Source organism: Prionailurus viverrinus, chromosome X (assembly GCF_022837055.1).
Source record: "Prionailurus viverrinus isolate Anna chromosome X, UM_Priviv_1.0, whole genome shotgun sequence".
NCBI lineage: Eukaryota > Metazoa > Chordata > Mammalia > Carnivora > Felidae > Prionailurus > Prionailurus viverrinus.
The window spans coordinates 95,316,454-95,337,272 of NC_062579.1; the positions used below are offsets into that span (position 1 = coordinate 95,316,454).

The 20,819-nt window shown below is 39.0% G+C and overlaps 1 protein-coding gene across 3 annotated transcripts in view; it reads right to left on the bottom strand.

Annotated features, from left to right (window-relative positions):
• The window catches only part of TENM1 (teneurin transmembrane protein 1), a 550,900-nt gene that overhangs the window by 224,264 nt on the left and 305,817 nt on the right, over positions 1-20,819 (bottom strand). For all 3 annotated transcript variants that reach the window (XM_047844103.1, XM_047844102.1, XM_047844101.1), the window contains exon 11: positions 19,087-19,287. In XM_047844103.1, coding sequence (XP_047700059.1) covers positions 19,087-19,287 — 201 coding nt within the window. The remainder of the gene's footprint in view (positions 1-19,086; positions 19,288-20,819) is intronic.

The following is a 20,819-nucleotide window of genomic DNA, read 5'->3' on the forward strand; positions in this document are numbered from 1 at the left end:
CAATGTATAGCCTTTAAAATTGTCTGCCCTCTCTGATGCAGAATGTAACCTAAGTAAATAAAATCTTAAGTGTTCAAAGGGCATATAAAACAAGCCTAAGGTAGGGTATTGTTATAAGATAATTTTATTCTTATTCAAGCTAATGACACTCTTTTTTATAAATGGACACAAACTCCTAGTGTGTAAGAACAGCAATGTGTGAGTATATGAATGTGTGCAAGGGTGTGTTCATGCATGGGTGTGCATGAGCGGGCAAGCATGTGGTTGAGTGCATGCGTGAATGTGCAATAGTGTGTGTATGTGTGATGATGTGAGTGTGCAAGAATCTGAGTATATGTATGTGCACGTGTGAGGATCGTTTACGTGCATGAGTGTACATGTGTGCATGACTGTGTCAGCATATGCACATTTGTGTGACTATGCGTGTGATAATGTGTTTGATTGTATGAGTGTGCAACTAAGTGGCTTTCTGGTTTAAGTGCATGCTTGGAGATCAAATGCTACATGCACCTTTTTTTTAATATATGAAATTTATTGTCAAATTGGTTTCCATACAACACCCAGTGCTCATCCCAAAACATGCACTTTTTTTTAAGCAGTCATCAGTGCATACTACTGGAATATTTTACTAACCTCTATAGAATGGGGGGAATGCCCTCCCCAACTGTATCTATAACACATCTACAAGATACTTGCATGAACATGCATACATTTTATACCTTGCTTGAAATTTTTGGGGAAAAAAATAGCGATATTCAAATATTGCCTGAGGATTTTGCACCTGGTTATATCAGTTTAATAGATGTAAATCAGCTGCCAAAGTTGGGAAATCTTCCTTCCCCAATGCCTTTAAAAATTTTTTTTGATTACTTTATTCTCTCAGGATTCCTCATTCACGGTGACACATGTCACTCTTGCAGCAATTAAGGACACTTTAGGATTAATATTTAAAAGACTGTAATTAACATCAGTTTCCACCCCAGACCACCCTTAAAGTTGTAGAGGGCACCAGGCACATTTCTGGGACCAGGCCAATGCCCATTCATTGATACATTTCTCTTTTGTTGGTTGAAGCATGCTGATCTTGAAGGGAAAAGTCAAAGCCCTAGGGGCCAAAGCTACCATGTAATAAGTGCCAGGTTCAGTGCTAGAGTCTTTACATACATTATCTCATTTAATCTGCATTGCAACCTTGCCAGGTAGTGTTAATTCCCTCTTTTCAGATGGGTGTTGTGGCTCAGAAAGGTTAAATGAGTTGCTTAAGGTCATGTGGCTAATTAGGGGTGAAGGTGGCATCACATTCAGATCTGACTCCAAACTGTGTTCTTTGCTGTGCACTGTGCTGAACCTTTTGATTGAATCTGAAAGTGTGACCTTTACAGAATTTATATCTTCCCTCACTGGGCATGGGGTTTACTTGGCTGTCTGCTACTTTCTAGCCCTCAATTGCCTTCTCTAATGATGCCTAAAAACTTGACTATATCAATTTCATATCTACCTCAGAGGCAATGAATAAATTCATGAACCATACTTCCGATGTTAAGCCTTACTATGCATTTATTTGACAGCATACTGGCTTGATTACACTTATTACTGACTGTGTAATACAAACAGTTTGCTGAAATAACTATGGTGTGCCAGAGGCATTATGCCCATTTTACAGATATGGACATTGAAGCTTCAAGAAATTAGGTAATTTGCTTAACACTATATAAACAGAACGAGCCAACTCTACATCCCTGCTGACAGTCCTGGATGAGCTTCTTTTTTGGCAAGGTCTGGGTAAGTCACTGGATCTAACTGAGCCTCAGGTTCTTCACTTATCAAATGGGGATAACAGTGCTTTTACTGCAAGATCATTACAAGGGTGAGAGACAATACACATAAAGCACCTTTAACATAATAGACTGGTAGTACCATGATAGTGATTATCTGAGTCATTAGAGTTCGTGATGAGTATGGGCTTTGGGAATAGATAGACCTGCTGAATTTCTTTAGGTTTTCATTTCCTTACCTATAAAATGGCAATAGCATTTTATAGTAACTTTGCCCAAAGTACATTCCAAAGAACACTGTCAGTTCCATAGGATATGAAGAAATCTTAAGCAAAACCTGGGCTTCCTGATCAAAGTGTTGTGGGAAGCTCTCGTAGACAGCTTTCCTTATGCAGGGATGTTTTAGACTCTGTAATATGAGAATGTACTTTGTGAGTTTCCAAGTGGGAGCTGTTAATACATGCAGTATTTCTCCTTTTATTTTTTTTCATCAGACTCTTTTTTGTTTGTCTATAGCATCTTGCAGAAAACAGCTGTACAGAAAATATTTTGGAAGTACTGACCTTTCATGAAGATTAAATGGATAATATTTGTAATGCATGTTTATAGTAAGAGCTCAATAAATGTAACATCATCATCATCATCATCATCAGTATTGCCATAGTCATCATTATATTCATCAAGTAGCTCCACTATAGTACAAATTGTCTAGGCCAGAAAAGGTATGTCTAATACATTCTTAAAAATAGGGGTTTACAAACTGTAGCCAGAAGTTTTGTCTGCCAGATTAGGGTGAGCTAGTCCAACGGGGGTGGAAACTTCAGGAGCGATATGCTACATTAATTACATTGGGCATAGTTATTTGCACACAATAGATTCTTTAGCATTACCAAAGGGTTCATTGATGGCTAAAATTTTTCTGGAACATCCCAGGCTGGAATTCCATAGGTAGAGACCCTGTTGTTGCATTGCCTTTTTTGGTTGGTTTTAGCATTTCATGAGACCTGTTTTTAGCACAGGGGTCTTCCCACATATGAGAGTTTTGCCTCTTTTCCTCTCCACTTAGCTAAGAAACAATTAACTACAAGACCTGGCAGAGGTAAGGTGAACTGGTATTGAATATTTGACTTATGTAACTGGACTATCTTCTCTTTGATTCAGTTTGGCAACCTGGAAATAATTTGCCTTTACTCTTGTATATCTCCTGTCAAAGTGCACACAGTTCACTTAGATACATGGTCCTTTTAAAATCATCTTTAAACTTTTATCCATTCTCTGCTCCTTATGGTAGAGTTAAATCAGATGCTAGGAGTTGAATTCTAGGATGGTGGTGGATTCTATTGCTTTCTACCAAAAGTCTTCAGGGACTATGTGGGTTGCTTCTCCATGAACTAATCTTTCAGAGAGAGAGATATTTTTAGAGAGAGATGTATTAACCCAAAAGGAAATTTCCTCACACATAAAAAATGTATTTATGCACCAAACTTGCAGGTACTAAAGGGTAAGATATGGGATAAATCTACAAGAAACTCTGTATCTAGCCTGGAGGCCAACATTATAGATTTTATTTGCTGTATAGGATTCACGACTAAGATTAGCTTCTCTTTTCTCACAACGATGCTGAAGATGGATATTGTGAAAAAGTAAGAAATTAATCATTTCTTCACTATTTTAACCCTTGGTACGGCTATTCAGGAGTTTTTTTGCATTTTAGTTTTGGACTAACAATATAAGGAGGCTGGGAAGACTGATATGGACTGGGAGACTTTTACAATCTATTAGTCTATTGATTCCCAAGGGCCATTTCAACCTTCAACCTTCAACTCAAGTGAGGTACGGCTCCCATTATGAATGGATTTATGATAATTAAAATGGATATACTCTCTGTCTCTACTGTCCTAGTATCTGATTTGACAAGAATGTTAGACAGAGACATTTGTGCTCTTTCCATAATTTGGCTATCATTGATAGTGCTGCTATAAACAATGGGGTACATGTGCCCCTTCGAATCAGCATTTTTGTATCCTTTGGATAAATACATAGTAGTGCAATTGCTGGGTCATGGTGTAGTTCTATTTTTATTTTTTTGAGGAACCTCCATACTGTTTTCCAGAGTGGCTATACCAGTTTGCATCCCACCAACAGTGTAAGAGTGCATTCCCCTTTCTCCACATCCTCGCCAACATCTGTTGTCTCCTAACTTTTTAATTTTAGCCATTCTGACCGGTGTGAGGTGGTATCTCAGTGTGGTTTTGATTTGTATTTCCCTGATGATGAGTGATGTTGAGCATCTTTTCATATGTTAGCTATCTGGATGTCTTCTTTGGAAAAGTGTCTCTTCCTGTCTTCTGCCCATGTTTTCACTGTATTATTTGTATTCTGGGTGTTGAGTTTGATAAGTTCATTATAGATATGATATATAAACACAGTGGAATATTACTCGGCAATCAAAAAGAATGAAATCTTTCCATTTGCAACAACGTGGATGGAACTAGAGTGCATTATGCTAAGTGAAATATGTCAATCAGAGAAAGACAAATATATGATTTCATTCATATGTGGAATTTAAGAAACAAAATAGATGAACACAGGGGGAGGGAAGAAAAAATAAAATAAAAACAGAGAGGGAGGCAAACTGGAAGAGACTTTAAGGATAGAGAGCAAACTGGAGGGGAGGTGGGCAGGGGAAGAGGCTAGACGGGTTGGCACTTGTTGGGATGAGTACTGGGTGTTGTATGGAAATGATGAATCACAGAATTCTATTTCTAAGAGCAATATTGCATTGTATGTTAACTAACCAAAATCTAAATAAAAAAAGTTCATTGCTAAGTAAAAACTCCTATTTAAAATGACCTTGTGGAAAGATAGGAGTTTGGTTGTTCCATCCCATAAAGAGGCCAGGCTCCGTGACAGTTATGCGAAGTACAAATATGGTCAATGAGGTCATGGTAGCTCAGATGCCAACTGATAACTTGGTGAGCCTGGGCAGCCTGCCTCCATCCTAGTAATTCTCCTTCATATAACACACATGATTTTGCAAACAAGCTAAATAAAACATCTGAGGAAGATTTCATGGCCTAAGAACCATCCAAGATCCACTCTGAATGACAAGCTCTAATCTTTTCCAGTTTATTATCTCTATAGGTTTTCTGGGTGGACCAAGAGTGCTCTCATTTGATTACATAAAACCTCTTTACTCCACCCAAGTTATAAACCTATTTACATGATATTTTATCTATAAGATATGTTGGTATCCTTTTTAAGAAGTTGAAAGCCTGGGCTTCTCAGGCTTATGTTCTACACAAGAAGTAGGTTATCATCAGGCATTTAATTATTTTACGATTGGCCCACATTTGTATTCTTTATTGTAATTTGTAGAACTTTATTAATTAGTTGATGCTTCTCCTGTCTTAGAAAATATAAATAAAATCATACTTTTATGTTTCCTTACTATAGTTTTATTGTCATAAACTGGAGGTGGTTTTAATAATGGTCACCCTTGCTGTCTTATTATTGCCAAGAAAGATTCTTGGTCAATTATACTAAAACCAAAAATCATAATTTTTGGTAGACATTCTCCACATATAACTGACTTTGCCAACAATCCTATACTATAAGTTTCCTTGTTCAGGTACCTTAGTATTTGAGTATAATCAGTTTAGTTTGGAAGATACATTTGGTTTTGTTTTGCAGGCTAAACTTAATACTGCCATATGTCAGAGCAGTGCTGTCCAACAAAAATATAATATGAGCCTGAAATGCAAGCCACATGAATGATTTTATTTTTCTATTTTTTAATGTTTATTTATTTATTTTGAGAAAGAGAGAGAAAGAGAGAAAGAGAGAAAGAGAGAGAGAGAGTGAGCATGAGTGGGGGCAGGGCAGAGACAGAGGGAGACACAGAATCCTACCATGCTGTCAGCGCAGAGCCTGAAGCGGGGCTCTAACTCTCAAACCGTGAGATCATGACCTGAGCCGAAATCAAGAGTCAGAGGCTTGACCTACTGAGCCACCCAGGTACACCCACATGAATAGTTTTAAATTTTCTAGTAGCTACACTAAAATTCTTAAAAATACAGGTGAAATTATTTTAAATACTAATATTGAGTTTTGTATTTATTTAACTCAATATATCCGAAGTATTATCATTTCAACATGAAGTAAATAGAAAAAACTAGTAAGGAAATACTTTAATTGATTCTCCATACCAAATCATGAAGAAGATCCATAGTTGAAGTATTTCACTGCTCTCAAGACAAAGAGAAGTTTTATTTCTGTGGAGCTATGGGCTTGCCTTTATGTTGGGGACACAGTGGTCACTACCACGGAACTGATCACGTTATGCTGTTTTGTTGGTTGGGAGCTAGAAAACTACAGCAAAATTTGATGTTAATTACCTGTGCACATAACTTCCTTAAATAAAGATTACATTTCTCAGCTTCCTTTGTATCTAGGTGTGATCATGTGACTTAGTTATTGGTCAATGAGATATAAATGCATGTTTCCAGCAGTAGCTTCAAAGAGGTCTCCTTAAAAGAGAGGGGACAGGTTCTTTCCCTCCTCCCTAATCCTTCATTTTTCCTGGAACCAAGATGTGGTAACTTGGAACACTAGAGGCCATTGTATTCTAGGAGAATAAAGGCCCCATCCTAGGGGTAGTAGAGGTATAAGCAAGAAGCTTTCTGGAGTCATCACACGAGGTTTGGACTGCTTATTTCTAGATTTCTTTCATGTAAGAGGAAGGTTATACTCATATCTTCCTTAAGCCAGTCTTTTTTTTTTCCTTGAGGGAGGTATTTCCTGTCACTGAACTCTAATCTTATCTGACATAACCAGGAATATAAATTTTCCTGGACTGTGATTTTATTATGAATAGCAGAACTTGAAGGAAAGGGAGTGAAAAGATAGAACAACTACTTTTTAGCCAACTTTTCCATAAAACATCTATCCCATAAACACAGGAAACACCACCATTTAGGTAGGAACAAAAGAATGCAATGACTTTGGAGTAGAAAGAATTTTCACACTCCTTTAAATTAATTCAGCTTTACAGTATCTGAAAATGAATTTCTTGAGACAGCTACTAATTTATCTTCTACTTACAAAAGATTTGTCTTTGAAATGTGTCTTTACAATGAGAATTGAAATATAATGACAATAATAGCTACCATTTATTATTATAATTTAATGTCTATGATGGGAGAAGCACTCTGCTAGGTGTTTCACATATGTTATCTCATTTAACCCTTACAACTACCCTACAGAGTAAGAATTATTTCCCCATTTTCCAGGAGAAGCTCAGAAAAACCAAGTAACTTAGTGAAGGTCACACAGTAACTTAGAAGCAGAGCTGGGATCTGAGTTCACTTCTGTGTGATTTTTTAAAATTTATTTTTGTAATGATTTATTTATTTTTGAGAGAGAGTGTGTGTGTGTGCAAATGGGGGAGGGACACAGAGAGAGAGAATCCTAAGCAGGCTCCAGGCTGTCTACACAAAGCCAGGTATAGGCTGAAACCCATGAACCGTGACATCATGATCTGAGCCCAAATTGTGGACGCTCAACTGACTGAACCACCTAGGCACCCCTGTCTGAATTTTTTCTATGCTGAATCTCTGAAAATCCTCATAACTTTCTGACAGTCAAAGAAGAGGTACCGGGACGCTGCCCTACATATGTTCATCGCCATTTTTCTAGATTCAGTGTTAGTGCTGACAATGGAAAGGTACTATCTGAATTTGAACAAACTTCTCTGAATAGTATATTGAACTAAAGGTCTAAGCCGGAAATCCTGAGACCTGTCTCTCGTATTAACTATGGGCTGAATTAGCTGCATGACCTAACACAAGTCATTCAACCTTTCTGGGCCTCAGTTTTCTCTTCTACAAAAGGAGGGGGGGGGCAAAACTAGGTGATCTCTAAAATCTGATAGAGTGGGGCGCCTGGGTGGCGCAGTCGGTTAAGCGTCCGACTTCAGTCAGGTCACGATCTCGCGGTCCGTGAGTTCGAGCCCCGTGTCGGGCTCTGGGCTGATGGCTCGGAGCCTGGAGCCTGTTTCCGATTCTGTGTCTCCCTCTCTCTCTGCCCCTCCCCCGTTCATGCTCTGTCTCTCTCTGTCCCGAAAATAAATAAACGTTGGAAAAAAAAAATTAAAAAAAAAAAGAAAAAAAAATAAATAAAATCTGATAGAGTAAAAACATTCCATGATTATGCCAATAAGTTTGTCAAAGAAGAAATGCACAAAGGGGAGCCTGTTGTAAAAGAAAGTAGGCAATGGCATTTACAGTATTTTAAATTCACGTTGCTTGACATGCAGAATAAAATTTTAAAAATAAATGGACCGAGCAGATAAGTGTGGGAAGTTCTCTTTTATTGCTGAAATTGTTTACTCTTGACTCCACTGGTAATTTTGACTGTTATGGTTTCAGAAGTATTTTTTGAACAATACTTCTCAGAATGTTCTTCTAATGCACATTAACTGAACCATTTTGCTAGCATGGAATGAACTCTTTTAAGTTTGTTGGACTCTAATGTGTTTACCCATACTTTAGTAGAAAGAATTCTTGATTTAACTGGAACTTAAAACTTGTTCTCAATTTAGAGTAAAAAAATGTAAATTACTAAGAAGGAGATTTAAACGTGAACTGAGCTGAAAAACACATTTTGCAGATGTATAAATTGAGACCAACAGTGGCTGATTTGCCTAAGATTACACTGAAAGTCAAAGCTTTACCAGGACACTGGAGGTATCTCCTGTATGTAGAGTTCTGGTAAGGGTCCAGAGTGGGGAACAGATTATTACCTAAACCTCGGGCCTATGCAGGAATGGGGATCCATATTCAAAACCAATCTAGAAGAAAATCATCTGTCTCAGGCTTAGGTCTGAAGATATTAAATAACAAACTTCCTCTGAGATTTCATGGCCACTCGCCAAGTTTCATGTGTGCTTAGGGCCTGAATTTATACTATTTGTATGGTCAAAAAACTGCAACCTGAGATTTTAAATTTAAAGTTTACCCTGATCTGTAGGAGACGGGTTCCTAACAGAAACAAACGTAAATCCTCCTCAGATGAATATTTTCTTCACACAGGACTCAGAGAATTTCAACATATTTGAACTCACAATAAAAAAGAGCAGAAACAAGAAAGGAAGCCATCCTATGCAAGAGTTGATAGAAACCATAGACCCAGACCCACAAACAGTTGACACGCTGCACTTATCAGCATGCAAAATAACTATGTTTCATATGTTTAAAGAAAAGAGAGTAACCACAAACAGTATTAAAGAGGAAGGGATTACCAAAAACTAATGAGGAATATTTGGAAAAAAAAACTAAGTTAAAATTTTAGAAAAGTAATCACTGAAATTAAAAACTCAGTGGAAGGGTTAAACATCATAATAAACAGAGCTGAAGAGACATTTTGTGAGTCAGAAGACAAATTTGAAGAAATTACCTATAACAATGAAATGGAAAATAAGAAAAAGAAGTAAATGGCAGGGTGGGACAGTCTAATGGAACTTCCAACATTAGGTAATAGAGAATTGGCAAAATCAAGATTTAAAGAGATAATAACTAAACATTTTCTATGACTAATGAAAGAGAAGGGTCTTTACATTCAAGAAACTCAGCAACTCACAAACAAGATTAAAAAAATTAATCCGCACTGATCTTTAGGATGGGACATTGGGTTGTGAATTCTATTGTGAGCCTCAACTCTGAAACATACAAAATAAAGTAAGTTGTCCTGTGTCTCCAAGCAAATTAGTGCCTTCAATTACAAAATGAGGAAACTATTACCTACTCGACTTATACCTTATGGACATTATGAGACTAATAGAAACCTTTTTGCTAGGTTCCTGGGAATTTGGAAGCCCGGGTACAAGTCAAGGTCTTTATAGCAGATCCAAGTACCCATTCAGAATTTCTGTGAGCTCCACCTTACGAGATTTCCAGGTGAAAATGCATTGTCCTTACTGTTTAACGAAAGACTAATTTCTGTCCTTCCTATTCCTCTTCTACTTCTCTCCAGTGACTCAGAATATATAGAACAGTCCTTCAGGTATTTTGTGGGTATTTTGTATAATCACAGATCAATGTGTAGTCCAAACTCTAATACTGACCCCATATTATGTCCATAATGATGAAATGAGGAAAATGAGCAGGCAAGTGTTTGAAGAAAAAATCAAAACCGTCAGATAAACGTAGGATACTTTTATTATAGGAATGAAAGTGTCATTCAATCTCTTGGGGTGGGGGGCAGGGAAATTATATGGAATGCTCTTCAATATTTCTAATCGTCTGATTTTGACATGCAGAATTGGGACTTATTTTGATCTGTTCCTCATGTCCTGGCCACCAGTTTTGCACAAGTGCATTCGAGCTTCTTTTAATCTTTCACAGCCATCTCCACTGTGAAATCTTTCCACCTCCTCCTGCCTGGTCAGGGGACTGCAGAGTCAAATACACCTTTTAGGTAGACCCTTTGCTGGCTCTGCTTTCACTTCATGGAGATAAACAACAATGAAGAAAAAGGCCAAATAGCAAATGAATCTGGGATTCAGAATTCGCGTTTGAGTAAATGAGAGGAGTTCATTTAAAGCCCAACACAGAATTTGCCTGTTTTCTTTAGATGCTGCTCTCGATCTGTCCAACTGCCTTCCTTATTATTAACTATACTTTAACCATGTAAGTAAGCACACATCCTCACATTCACTCTTCCTTCCATTTTTTGCCTCACCGTTGCCACCTTATTTAAATATGTCTCTGGTTTGCAAAACAATTTTAAAGCTTTAATGTCCTGGAACAGTTGGTAGAGTTAGCTCAGATTTACAGAGAGGCAGCTGCAAATTTACCTCTCAGTTCAAACTTGTCAAATTGTCAAAAGTTTCCCTGGATTTTTGCATTGCTGCCTGCTAATGATGATGGCATTACAGGTGTGGTTTTTATTGTCTCAGAACAAAATGGAAAAGATGTATTTGGAAAACATTTGATATTTGATGTGTTTTGAATCACATCACCTGACTACATATACAATCTAATGGCCATTAAATGAACTCTCTTTTATAAAGATAAGGAATTTTGAATAGGAGCATATTTTTTAGGCACAATTTCTATTTTCACTTGAGACAAAAAAAAAGGCTTAGGGGGTGACAAATCATCTCTGAGTAGGATGTGTTGCTAGGAAATCATGATAATAGTGTGATTTTTTTCCCCTACTTCATACCTACCTCCCAAAGATAAATCTGTGGATTTAGTCTTACACGCTTAATTTGACTTGTAATTCTCTCAAGGATGCTTTTGGGTTGTATTTCTAGTGCCACCAATGAACTTCACTTACTGATTCAATAATCTAGAGTTAATGCTTTCACCTCACTGTAGCATTAATGGTGTAGCCACTGTATCAAGCAGGGTCTTTTGTTTAACTCAATCAAATCAGCATCACCTGAAGGTTTATTCTTTATTATTTTACGGAGTAGAAAAAGATTTACTTTAAAACAAATTTGATCACAGACTGTCAAACTTTGAATAGCAAATTAATTAAGCCTATATAAGGATTCGTCACAAGCTTTTTGTCCTTGTTGCTAAAAATCACTCTAAAACCTCCTATCATAATTCAGTGACTGGGTGTCTATATTTGAGCTTTTCTTTAAGTACAGGGAATTTGTAGCATTATGATATACTAACATTGTTTGTTCACTAACAGAAACATTTCTTCTGAGAGCTCAGCTACAGTTCCTAAGAAATTCAGTTCAAAACTGAATAGGGAAAAGTACCTGCAACATGAGGCACCTAATCTTGTTACGTTAATTATCTGTCTTCTATTGAAGATACTAAATTCTAGTTTTCTTCTACATGCGAAGATTTTTCTCTTCACTGGCATGATGGATGGCTACATAGCTGTGCCCATAGTATGTGCATTACATTTTGAACAAAGCTTCTTTATCAAATGGCATTTATGACCCTGCTGCTACTGTAATGTCTGTAGGAAAAATACAGTGTACACACTAATCATTTCAAATGGTCTGATCAATTCCTTGAAATTGCAGAAAAGTGGTACATTGTATATGGTAGACATGTACAGTCAGATGAAAATCTTTTGATGACTGGGATTTTCAATAAAGGGGAAAACTAATAATGTTTTTTTTTTAAAGCATATGCTACTTGTATAATCAAGGAAAGTTTCCCCAGCAAAAATAATTATATGAGCCTCTTACAACTTCCCCCACTAATTATCTGTTTTATTAGTAGATGCATATCACCATCCATTAGGGAACACTTAAAAACATAATGAGACATTGTTACAATGAAGATACACACACACACACACACACACACATATACACACACACACATTTATGCATATATGTGTATGTGTGTGTGTGTGCCTCTGGAAGTAGAAGTAAATTCTAGAACAACATGGTCTATATATCAAAGTGTGGATGTCTTTATAATAAAAACAAAACTATTTACAATTAATATTTTCTCACCATAAACAATATGGAGTTAAGAGAGTTTATGGACTGTATCCACGAACCATTCATAATCAGTGTCAAAAGCTCAATATACAGGATCAAGAATCATAGATTTCAGTGTTGGAAGGGGCCTCAAAGGCCATTTGGCTAACCTACCATTTCACAAATGAAGCAGGTGAGACTCAAAGAAGTTAAGTGAGTTACTCAAGGTCACTGTGCCACGAACACACACACACACACACACACACACACACACACACACACACATATACTGTCATCTCTCTGATGGACAAGGTGACCACATGTCATAAGCTAGGCTGAAAACAAATATCCTTATAACGAAGCCTTATGGGATCTTCAGGAACTAACCCTGCTTGGACGGGGTACAAAATGATAGTACCTCATATGGTTTCTGCTGTATAGCAAATAGAATGTTCAGGAATACCTCAGGGCCGAATGTTCCATGTCTCTCTAGATGATTAATCTACTTCTAAGGTACAGTATAATGAGAGAGGATCACAGCAGAGAAGAGCAAGAGTTGTCCTCTCTATGTGAATGCTTACCTTCTATGAATTTCTCTGTCAGTTATCTGTGAGTAACAACAGACAGGGTGGCTCAGAGGAAGTTTCATCAAGGATAGGTTTCATCAAAGCTCTAAACTCTGCTTTTATGTTCCCCCTCAAAGACTACGTGACCAGGAGATGCCAGATTTTATGAGAGGAATATAGTAGATGCATTTTAAAATGATGATAGTAGAGGTTAGGGCCAATATCCTTAGTGCAGGCTAAATGTGTTACTGAGATTTCATGGCAAGGAGTTACGTTTTAAGGGAGTATGGTCTGACCTGTGGTATATCCAAATCTCAACCATGGTATGACAAGCTTTGATTGTATTCCTCTCGAGGTAGTTTTTAAAGACTAATGAGTTAACCTCTGTGAAGTACCATGAGACCCTCAGGTGAAAGATGCCTCTATCAAGCATCACTATGGTGCTGTGACAATACTCAATGTATTTGGAAGACAGACTGAAAATAATCAGTAAACCATTCACTGTGGTCCTTTTGGTATCGGAGCAGCACAGTTAACATGCTAACAGCTAAGCTTCATGCGCTTAGAGGAAGAAAATGATCAATGGCAAAGAGCATATCCACCTTTGAAATGACATGATCCATTATAAGAATCAGATGTTAAATTGCTTCCTGTACTGAGCACACTCAATTAAAAGTCTGCACAGTGAGATCATCTTGATGGTTAAATATGCTCTGTGGGAACAACCTTTATGGAGCTTAAAAATCACAGAAGGACTATTCCTACCATGACACTAGAGATTTGCAAGGCATTTCCTGCCCCTATTTTTCAATTTGGTAGTTTTATTAGGAAGGCTTATGCCTGTGAGCCTGCTGAGTTTGGGGTCATACCTATCCACCCTTTTGCTTCTTTGAGCAAGAGATGATTCTAGTGTTCTTTTTCTATCGGACCCAGAATGGATGAGTGTGGCTTTAGTCCGGGATCTCTGGACAAAAATGTATCATTCATGCACTTGATAGTTGATGCCCTTCATCTCCTTGAACCTGACCTTCTCCGTAAGCTATCTATTCACCTGAGTGCCAGCTCCTTGTCTAACTCTTCCTTCTTTCTCTGGTGGGGGTAAGGATGGAGGGCTGAGAAGAACTCCAGACACAAAATGAAATCAGCAGAACTGGCTCCTACTTGTAGGTTTGCCTGCAACTGGCCAGGTCTTTGGTCTTGGATGGCTTCTTTCACCTCTCCGGCCCTCGGTTTGCTCATGTTTCAAAACTTGAAACATCTTCACTGTTTGCCACTTGTCTCACCCCTGCCAGACTGCAAGCGCCGCTGGTGCAGGAATCTTTATTTTCCTCACTGATCCTCAAGATCCTAGCATGTGGCACATAGTAGGTGCTCAATGAAAATTTGTTTAGTAGAGAAGTAACTCATTTCTCTGTTAGCGGTGTTCACCATTTATCCAGTCTCCCACCATGGACATCACAGAGTCCGTGAAAATTCCTGCCTCCCCTGGCACGTATCCAGTAACCAAGTCCTGTTTCCTAGCTTCTCTCATACCCATCCTTTCATCTCCATCTGTGCGTAAATTCCCTTATATCAACTTTTCTTTACTTTTTACCTCACTTTTTTTTTATATTCAGAGTGATCATTCTAAAATGTAAATAGTCATGACACTAACCTCTTTAAAACCCCTCAGTGGATTTCCCATTGTCCTCGGGATCAAGTCTAAACTCCTAGGTGTGGTATACAGTCCCCTTCAGGGCTGTGGTCTTTTGTGACTACGTTCTAGACCTTCGAGTGAGGCTAAATACACCTTGTGCGTTGCACCTCTCTCTTTTATAGCTTAGTGAGAGGTATTTTAAATCTTTGTTCACACTTGTCTCCCCAGCTATAGATACGTTTGATCATGAAGTATCTCATCGCCTCACATGAGGACAGGGACATAATAGGGGAAATGAACAATTCAATGAGGAGGTTAGACCAGTTCAGTGGCTTTCACCTCTGGGCAAACTGCTTCACCTGTCTGTGCTGCCGAGTATTAGAATCCCTACTGATGCTGAGGCAGGTGGCCCAGAGGCCACCACATCTATGAAACATTGAGGCAGACATCTGTACATTTTCTTCCAGACCTAATCTTCTATGGGGCTCTCACACTGGGGGGCTCTCACGCATGGTGAGGACCATGTGATTTATTTGGATGGGTAAGGGTGATTTGAGGTGAGGGAGGCGTAGCATAGGGTTGGGGTACTTCATGTGCAAGGGGGGCAAGTGTAGAGGCATGTTCATAATTAGCCTTTTCCTCCCCTTCTGAGTCATTTCTGCTGACAGGCCTGGTGCATGTCTTTGTGTATTAGGTGGAAGGGGTGGGCTGTGGAAAGAGAAACTCTCAGCACACGGAATTTCACGTTGACTCATTGGAAATACAAATATTTGAATTTGTACAATTGGTAAGAGGTGTATTGCCAAAAATTTTACCCAATTCTGTGGCATCAGGAAGGACACATGAGGGATGTGAGTGGCCTGAGGGAGAAACTGTATGATACATATTCACTATTCAAACAATAAATGCTTATTAAGTCTTATATAAAGAGGCCAGTTTTTGACAAAATGTTAGGAACCCTCTCATGGTAAAGATATTATATATTGGTGTTCTCTAGGGTCTTGACTTTCTTCATTCTTATTCTCTGCACTCTTCTTGGACAATAATGTGCATTCCTAAGGTCTGAACTATATCCCAAATATTTGTTTCCAGTTCAGAGTTCTCCCATAAATTCCATTCTTGAGTATCAATCTGTCACGGGACATACCAACCCAGATCTTCTGCAGGCATCTCTAACTTAGCACGTCCAAAACTGACCTCACCCGGTCCTGTCTCTTTGCCCAAACCTGGCTTTTTGACTGTGCTTAAAAAAAAATTTATTTATTGGGGTGCCTGGGTGGCTCAGTAGGTTAAGCATCCAACTTCAGCTCAGGTCATGATCTCACAATTCATGGGTTCAAGCCCCACGTCGGGCTCTGTGCTGACAGCTCAGAGCCTGAAGCCTGCTTCGGATTCTGTGTCTCCATCTCTCTCTACCCCTCCCCTGCTTGTGTTCTTTCTGTCTCTCAAAAATAAATAAAAACATTTCATAAAAAGGTAAAAAATAAAATAAAATGTTTATTTATTTATTTTGAGGGTCAGGGAGGGGCAGAGAGAGAGAGAGAGACAGGGAGAGACAGAATCCCAAGCAGGCTCCGAGCTGTCAGCACAGAGCCCGACGTGAGCTCGAACTCACGAACCACGAGATCATGCCCTGAGCAGAAATCAAGTCTATTTAACTGACTGAGCCACCCAGGCGCCCCTCTGCGTGTGCTTGTTTGGTGTCAGCTGGTGGTGCCTCCTTTTACCTAGCGATTCAGGGTGGTTATCTTTGGCTCCTCTCTGTCCCTCATCTGCTGTGGTAACTCCTTTCTGGTATGTCTCCGCCTCGCTATTCTCGCAAGCGCGGTGTGTCAGCTCCAGCCCTCCCCAGCACTCCACTCCTGGGCAACTCTAATCATCACATCGTCCTTGTCCCTTAGGCCCCCAGGTCAGGCATCACCTCCTCTCCGGTTCCTGAAAGAGTGGTCTATCTCCCATGCAGTTTGTTGTAAACCACTTGGTGGCTTCCTACTGTGTCAAGGGGAAATGCAAATCCCTTAGCATGGTGTGTAAACCCAACTCCCTGTGTTCTAGCCCTGCCCCTGTCTCCTCTTGGATTTCTAGGCTGCAGCTATGCCCAAGGACTAGCAAACCCTCAGTCATGGCATTTGCATTCATAGCTCTATTTCTTTAAGTTACTCCATCTACCTGGAATGTTCTTTCCCCTCTTGTCCACATGATGAACATGTGATCATCTTTCTAATGTGGATTCAAATGTTGACTCCTTCAAAGTCTTCCCTGACTATGGGGCCTCCTCTCACAGAAATACCCTACTGTCCCCTTTTTGTGTTCTGCAGCACAGTCCAATAATACTTTTTTTATACAGTGAATTAGGTCACAGGCCTCTAGAGGACAGGACAGGACAGGACAGGACAGTGGTTAGATGTACAGAACGTGAAGCCAGAATAGCTTATTAGCCCAAGTTCCGGCTCTATTACTTGTTATACGGATGACTTTGGGCAAGTTATTTAACCTCTCTGTGGCTCAGCTTCCTTGTTCGTAAAATGGGCACACTTACAGTACTTATCTCACAGAGTTGTTATGAAGATTAAACGAATATATGTACAACACCTAGAATATTGCCCATTAGGGGTGCCTGGGTTGCTCAGTAGGTTAAGCGTCCCAACTCTAGATATTGGCTCATGTCGTGATCTCATGGTTCTGTGCTGTCAGCGCAGAGCCTGCTTGGGATTCTCTCTCTCCCTCTCTGCCCTACCCACCCCTCCCAAAATGAGTAAATAAGCTGTAAAACAAAACTTAAAGAAGAGCGCCTATTACATAATAATTGTTATGTGAGTGTGTGCTTTAATAACAACACAAACGTTAACTTATTTTAAATTCGAAGCTCCGGACATACTATATCTGACACATGAAGGAATGGAAGGTGGTCAATGACATATAGCAAATAAATGAATAGTCAGCCTAGAGCCATACTATAAAGTCCCATAATACCCAGTTACTTCCTTTTTGTAACCATCTTCTAGCTTGTTCTAAGTGTCTTTTCCACTAGACTGGAAGCTCCTTTTGCCCAAGGACCACATCCATCTTGTTTGCCACCACATCCCCAGCACCAAGCACCATGACAAGCACGTAGCAGGCACACATGCATTTGCTAAGTATATAAATGAAGAATTTTAAGGTCCATAGTTTAGTTATTATTAGTTAAAATTTATCCTTTTACCCATTTCTGAAAGTGTAAAATGCAATCCTCTCTCCCATATTACTTGTATGTGAGGCAACAAAATTTTGTACAGTAAAGTATTATGTTAGGCTTAATTCTCTTAACAGAGGGGCTTTCTCATTTCTTTACAGCACAGGTTTGGAGACTTTTTGGTTCATAAACTAATTCTGTGGTACAAAAAGTCCCACCGAGCTCCTAATCTTTCCCGTTTACCACATGTCATTTTACATTCTCAACAAAATTCACAGGCAGAGGTTCTGTAGGAGTTATTATTTGTTCATTCTACTCATTGAATGAGCACATGGTCCAAGGGTAAGAAAACAAAGTATAAAGAACTACCCATTATTTTTAGTTTAGGCGGAAAAACAAATCACGTACACAAATACCTACATCACGATGCCATTTTTACTGTCTAGCAATGCGTACGGTGGGATTTCAGAGGATCCTCTTGATGTGATCAGGAGAGGTTTTATAGAATAGCAAAAACTGTAGTTGGTCTTGGTGGGTGGGCTGGATTTTTTTCTTTTTAAGTATATCCATTTATTCTGAGAGAGACTGAGAGAGCATGAGCAGGGGAGGGACAGAGAGAGGGAGAGAGGGAATCCCAAGCAGGATCCGCACTGACAGTGCCTAGCCCGACATGGAGCCTGAATGCATGAACCGTGAGAACTCGAGCCGAGATCAAGAGTCCGACGCTTAACCTACTGAGCTACCCAGGCACCCACGGGCTGGATTTTCCTAGGTTAGAAAGGTACCAGCATTCCCCACCGGGGAAAGGGCATGGAGAAAAGTGTGAACGTGGCATGCCCTGGGAGGGGGCAGAGCATACAGAGTACATTCACAGAAGGAGGGATTCATGCGAGGAGCAGAAGTAGAAGACAGGTTGGAGACAGAGGTTTGGGAGAATCTGTGGTGGGCTTTTAATAACAGGCTAGGATATCTGAAGTTTATTTCTAGACAGGGGAGACCTAGAGCTGATTTTAAGGTAAGGAATAGGAAAAGGAAAGCCAAGTCGTGGGAAGAGCAATTGGGTGGCAATATGGCAATGTATAAATAGAGTTCCTGAGCTAAGTTCTGTTTCTAAGTGATGGAACACCCAGTGGAAATACTCAGCAGATGACTAGAAGTGAAGGATTATTTGGGGGGAGATACAGCTTTGAAATAACCTGTATAGAACTGATGGTAGGAGGCTCAGGGAAAGACAAAACTGTGGGAGAATACAGAATGAGGACAGAGCTTCAAGTACAGACCTACAACGGAGAATACAAGGAGAAGCCCAGTAGCATGTTGCATATGAAAACCCAGTAAAATGCTAGCCTAGGAAATACTTGGAAGTCCTTTATGACCCATGAAGTCATACAACCCAGACTTTAACAAGTTCTACCTTAAGGCAAAGGCCAGTGAGAATTTGGGAGTGGAGGAAGGAAGAGAAGGAGGTAACTCCAGTGTACCTGTTGAACAGTCAGATCCAGTCCACTTGGGATCACAGCTACACACCCCAGTGTCCAGAAGAAAAGTCCCGTGTCCTGAGCACTGCTCTTGACATATAGGAAGTGGAGTTTCACAGTTGACTCCTCCCCAACCAGTAGAACAGTGACATTCTCCTTTTACGCAGATGCCATGGCTGGAACACATCGGGTCCAAGCAGTCTTCTGAAAGCCCCAAAAACGGAGGAAAAAGGTTGAAAGTGAACAGGTGTTGCCTATATACTTTAGGATGATGAAACTGAGATACTCACACTTGATTTCCTAATACGTCATTAATACGGTATTAAATTAGGTAATAAAATGTCTCATACAAAGGCTGTATTCAAACCAGGAGATGATTAATACTTAAAAATATGTAGGGTATCATAAAGGTTGCATCCTAAAATTAGAAGACGAAGGAAACCACACATACGTTGCTTAAAATTGTTACGCAAGGTGTAGTACTCCCACATAAATGGGTGGCTGCACCAGTGTGGGCTTTCAACAGGAATTCCTTGGCTTCGCAAGAAAGCCTAAGAATTTTGGGGAAGTCATTCCTTGTCTTTTCTGAAATTGGAATCCTAGCTCTGAGAATTGGCTTTCACTTGGTATGTCTAGAGTAGTGTGTGTGTGTGGGTGTGTGTGTGTGTATGCACATATTACATATAAATCAATATATAAAATATAGAAATATACTACACATATATGTCTACAAATATAAAATATATATAAAAATATTAAAACATAAAATATTAAAAATATTAAAACATTTTTTAGGCTTAGATTATTAGGTATTAGGTGAGCTGACTGCTGTTACATGAAATCATACAACATAATCAATTTATTATAATCTTTCATTAATTTCTCAGAATCACTGAAAATGCAACATTCTCAACAAAATTTTAAAAATTATTAAAAAAATTGTTTGTGTGGCCTCTCCTTCCATCAGGATGCCGTGACATAGTCTTTGATGATTTAGAATATCACAGATGCAATTCTATTTGTCTCTAATTCTGGGAGTCTGGAAATTTTTGAACACATTGTAACAAATGTATAAACTCTTAGAAGTAGATCCCTATACTTGCCTTGGGGAAAACTGTTTTGTGTTTTTAATTGAGGGGCCATTCCATGGGAAATGACAAGGTTGTTTCCAAATTTCTACTCTCTCGATACAATAAGATGAAACTAAAATGATTCCACATAATGAGGGGAGTATGCTTTGAATAAGTAATTCAAAAAGTATTCCAGCAATGAAACAGACTGATAAAACCTGCCTTCATTCATAAGACTGGTCTGGTCTCGGGTGTGGCTTTTGGTAATGGAACAGAGCCTAAGCATTGTTACAATTAGTGCTATTGTATTATAATTAGCCCATAACCTTAAGGTCATTAGCACAGTGCTTTAGTTCCTGAGCTAATCAGCAAATAAATACTAAAAGGTACATCTGATTTTATTTTGTTCATTATTTGGATCAAGAGGGAAAGTCTAAAAGTATAGAATATTTTTTAGAAGGAGGCTATTTTGTTACATTAAAACACAACAACTATAACAAACAAAATAATAGTGAACTTAGTTTGTTTTATTAAAAGTCCACCTTCAAGGAATACGTAAGTCATACTTAAATCAGAGGCACAAAGCCATATGTCTGAATGAGCCAGCAAGCAGCATACATGAATGAGATGAACTGGACGTAAGAAGCCAGTGTGTTGGGAGGGAAC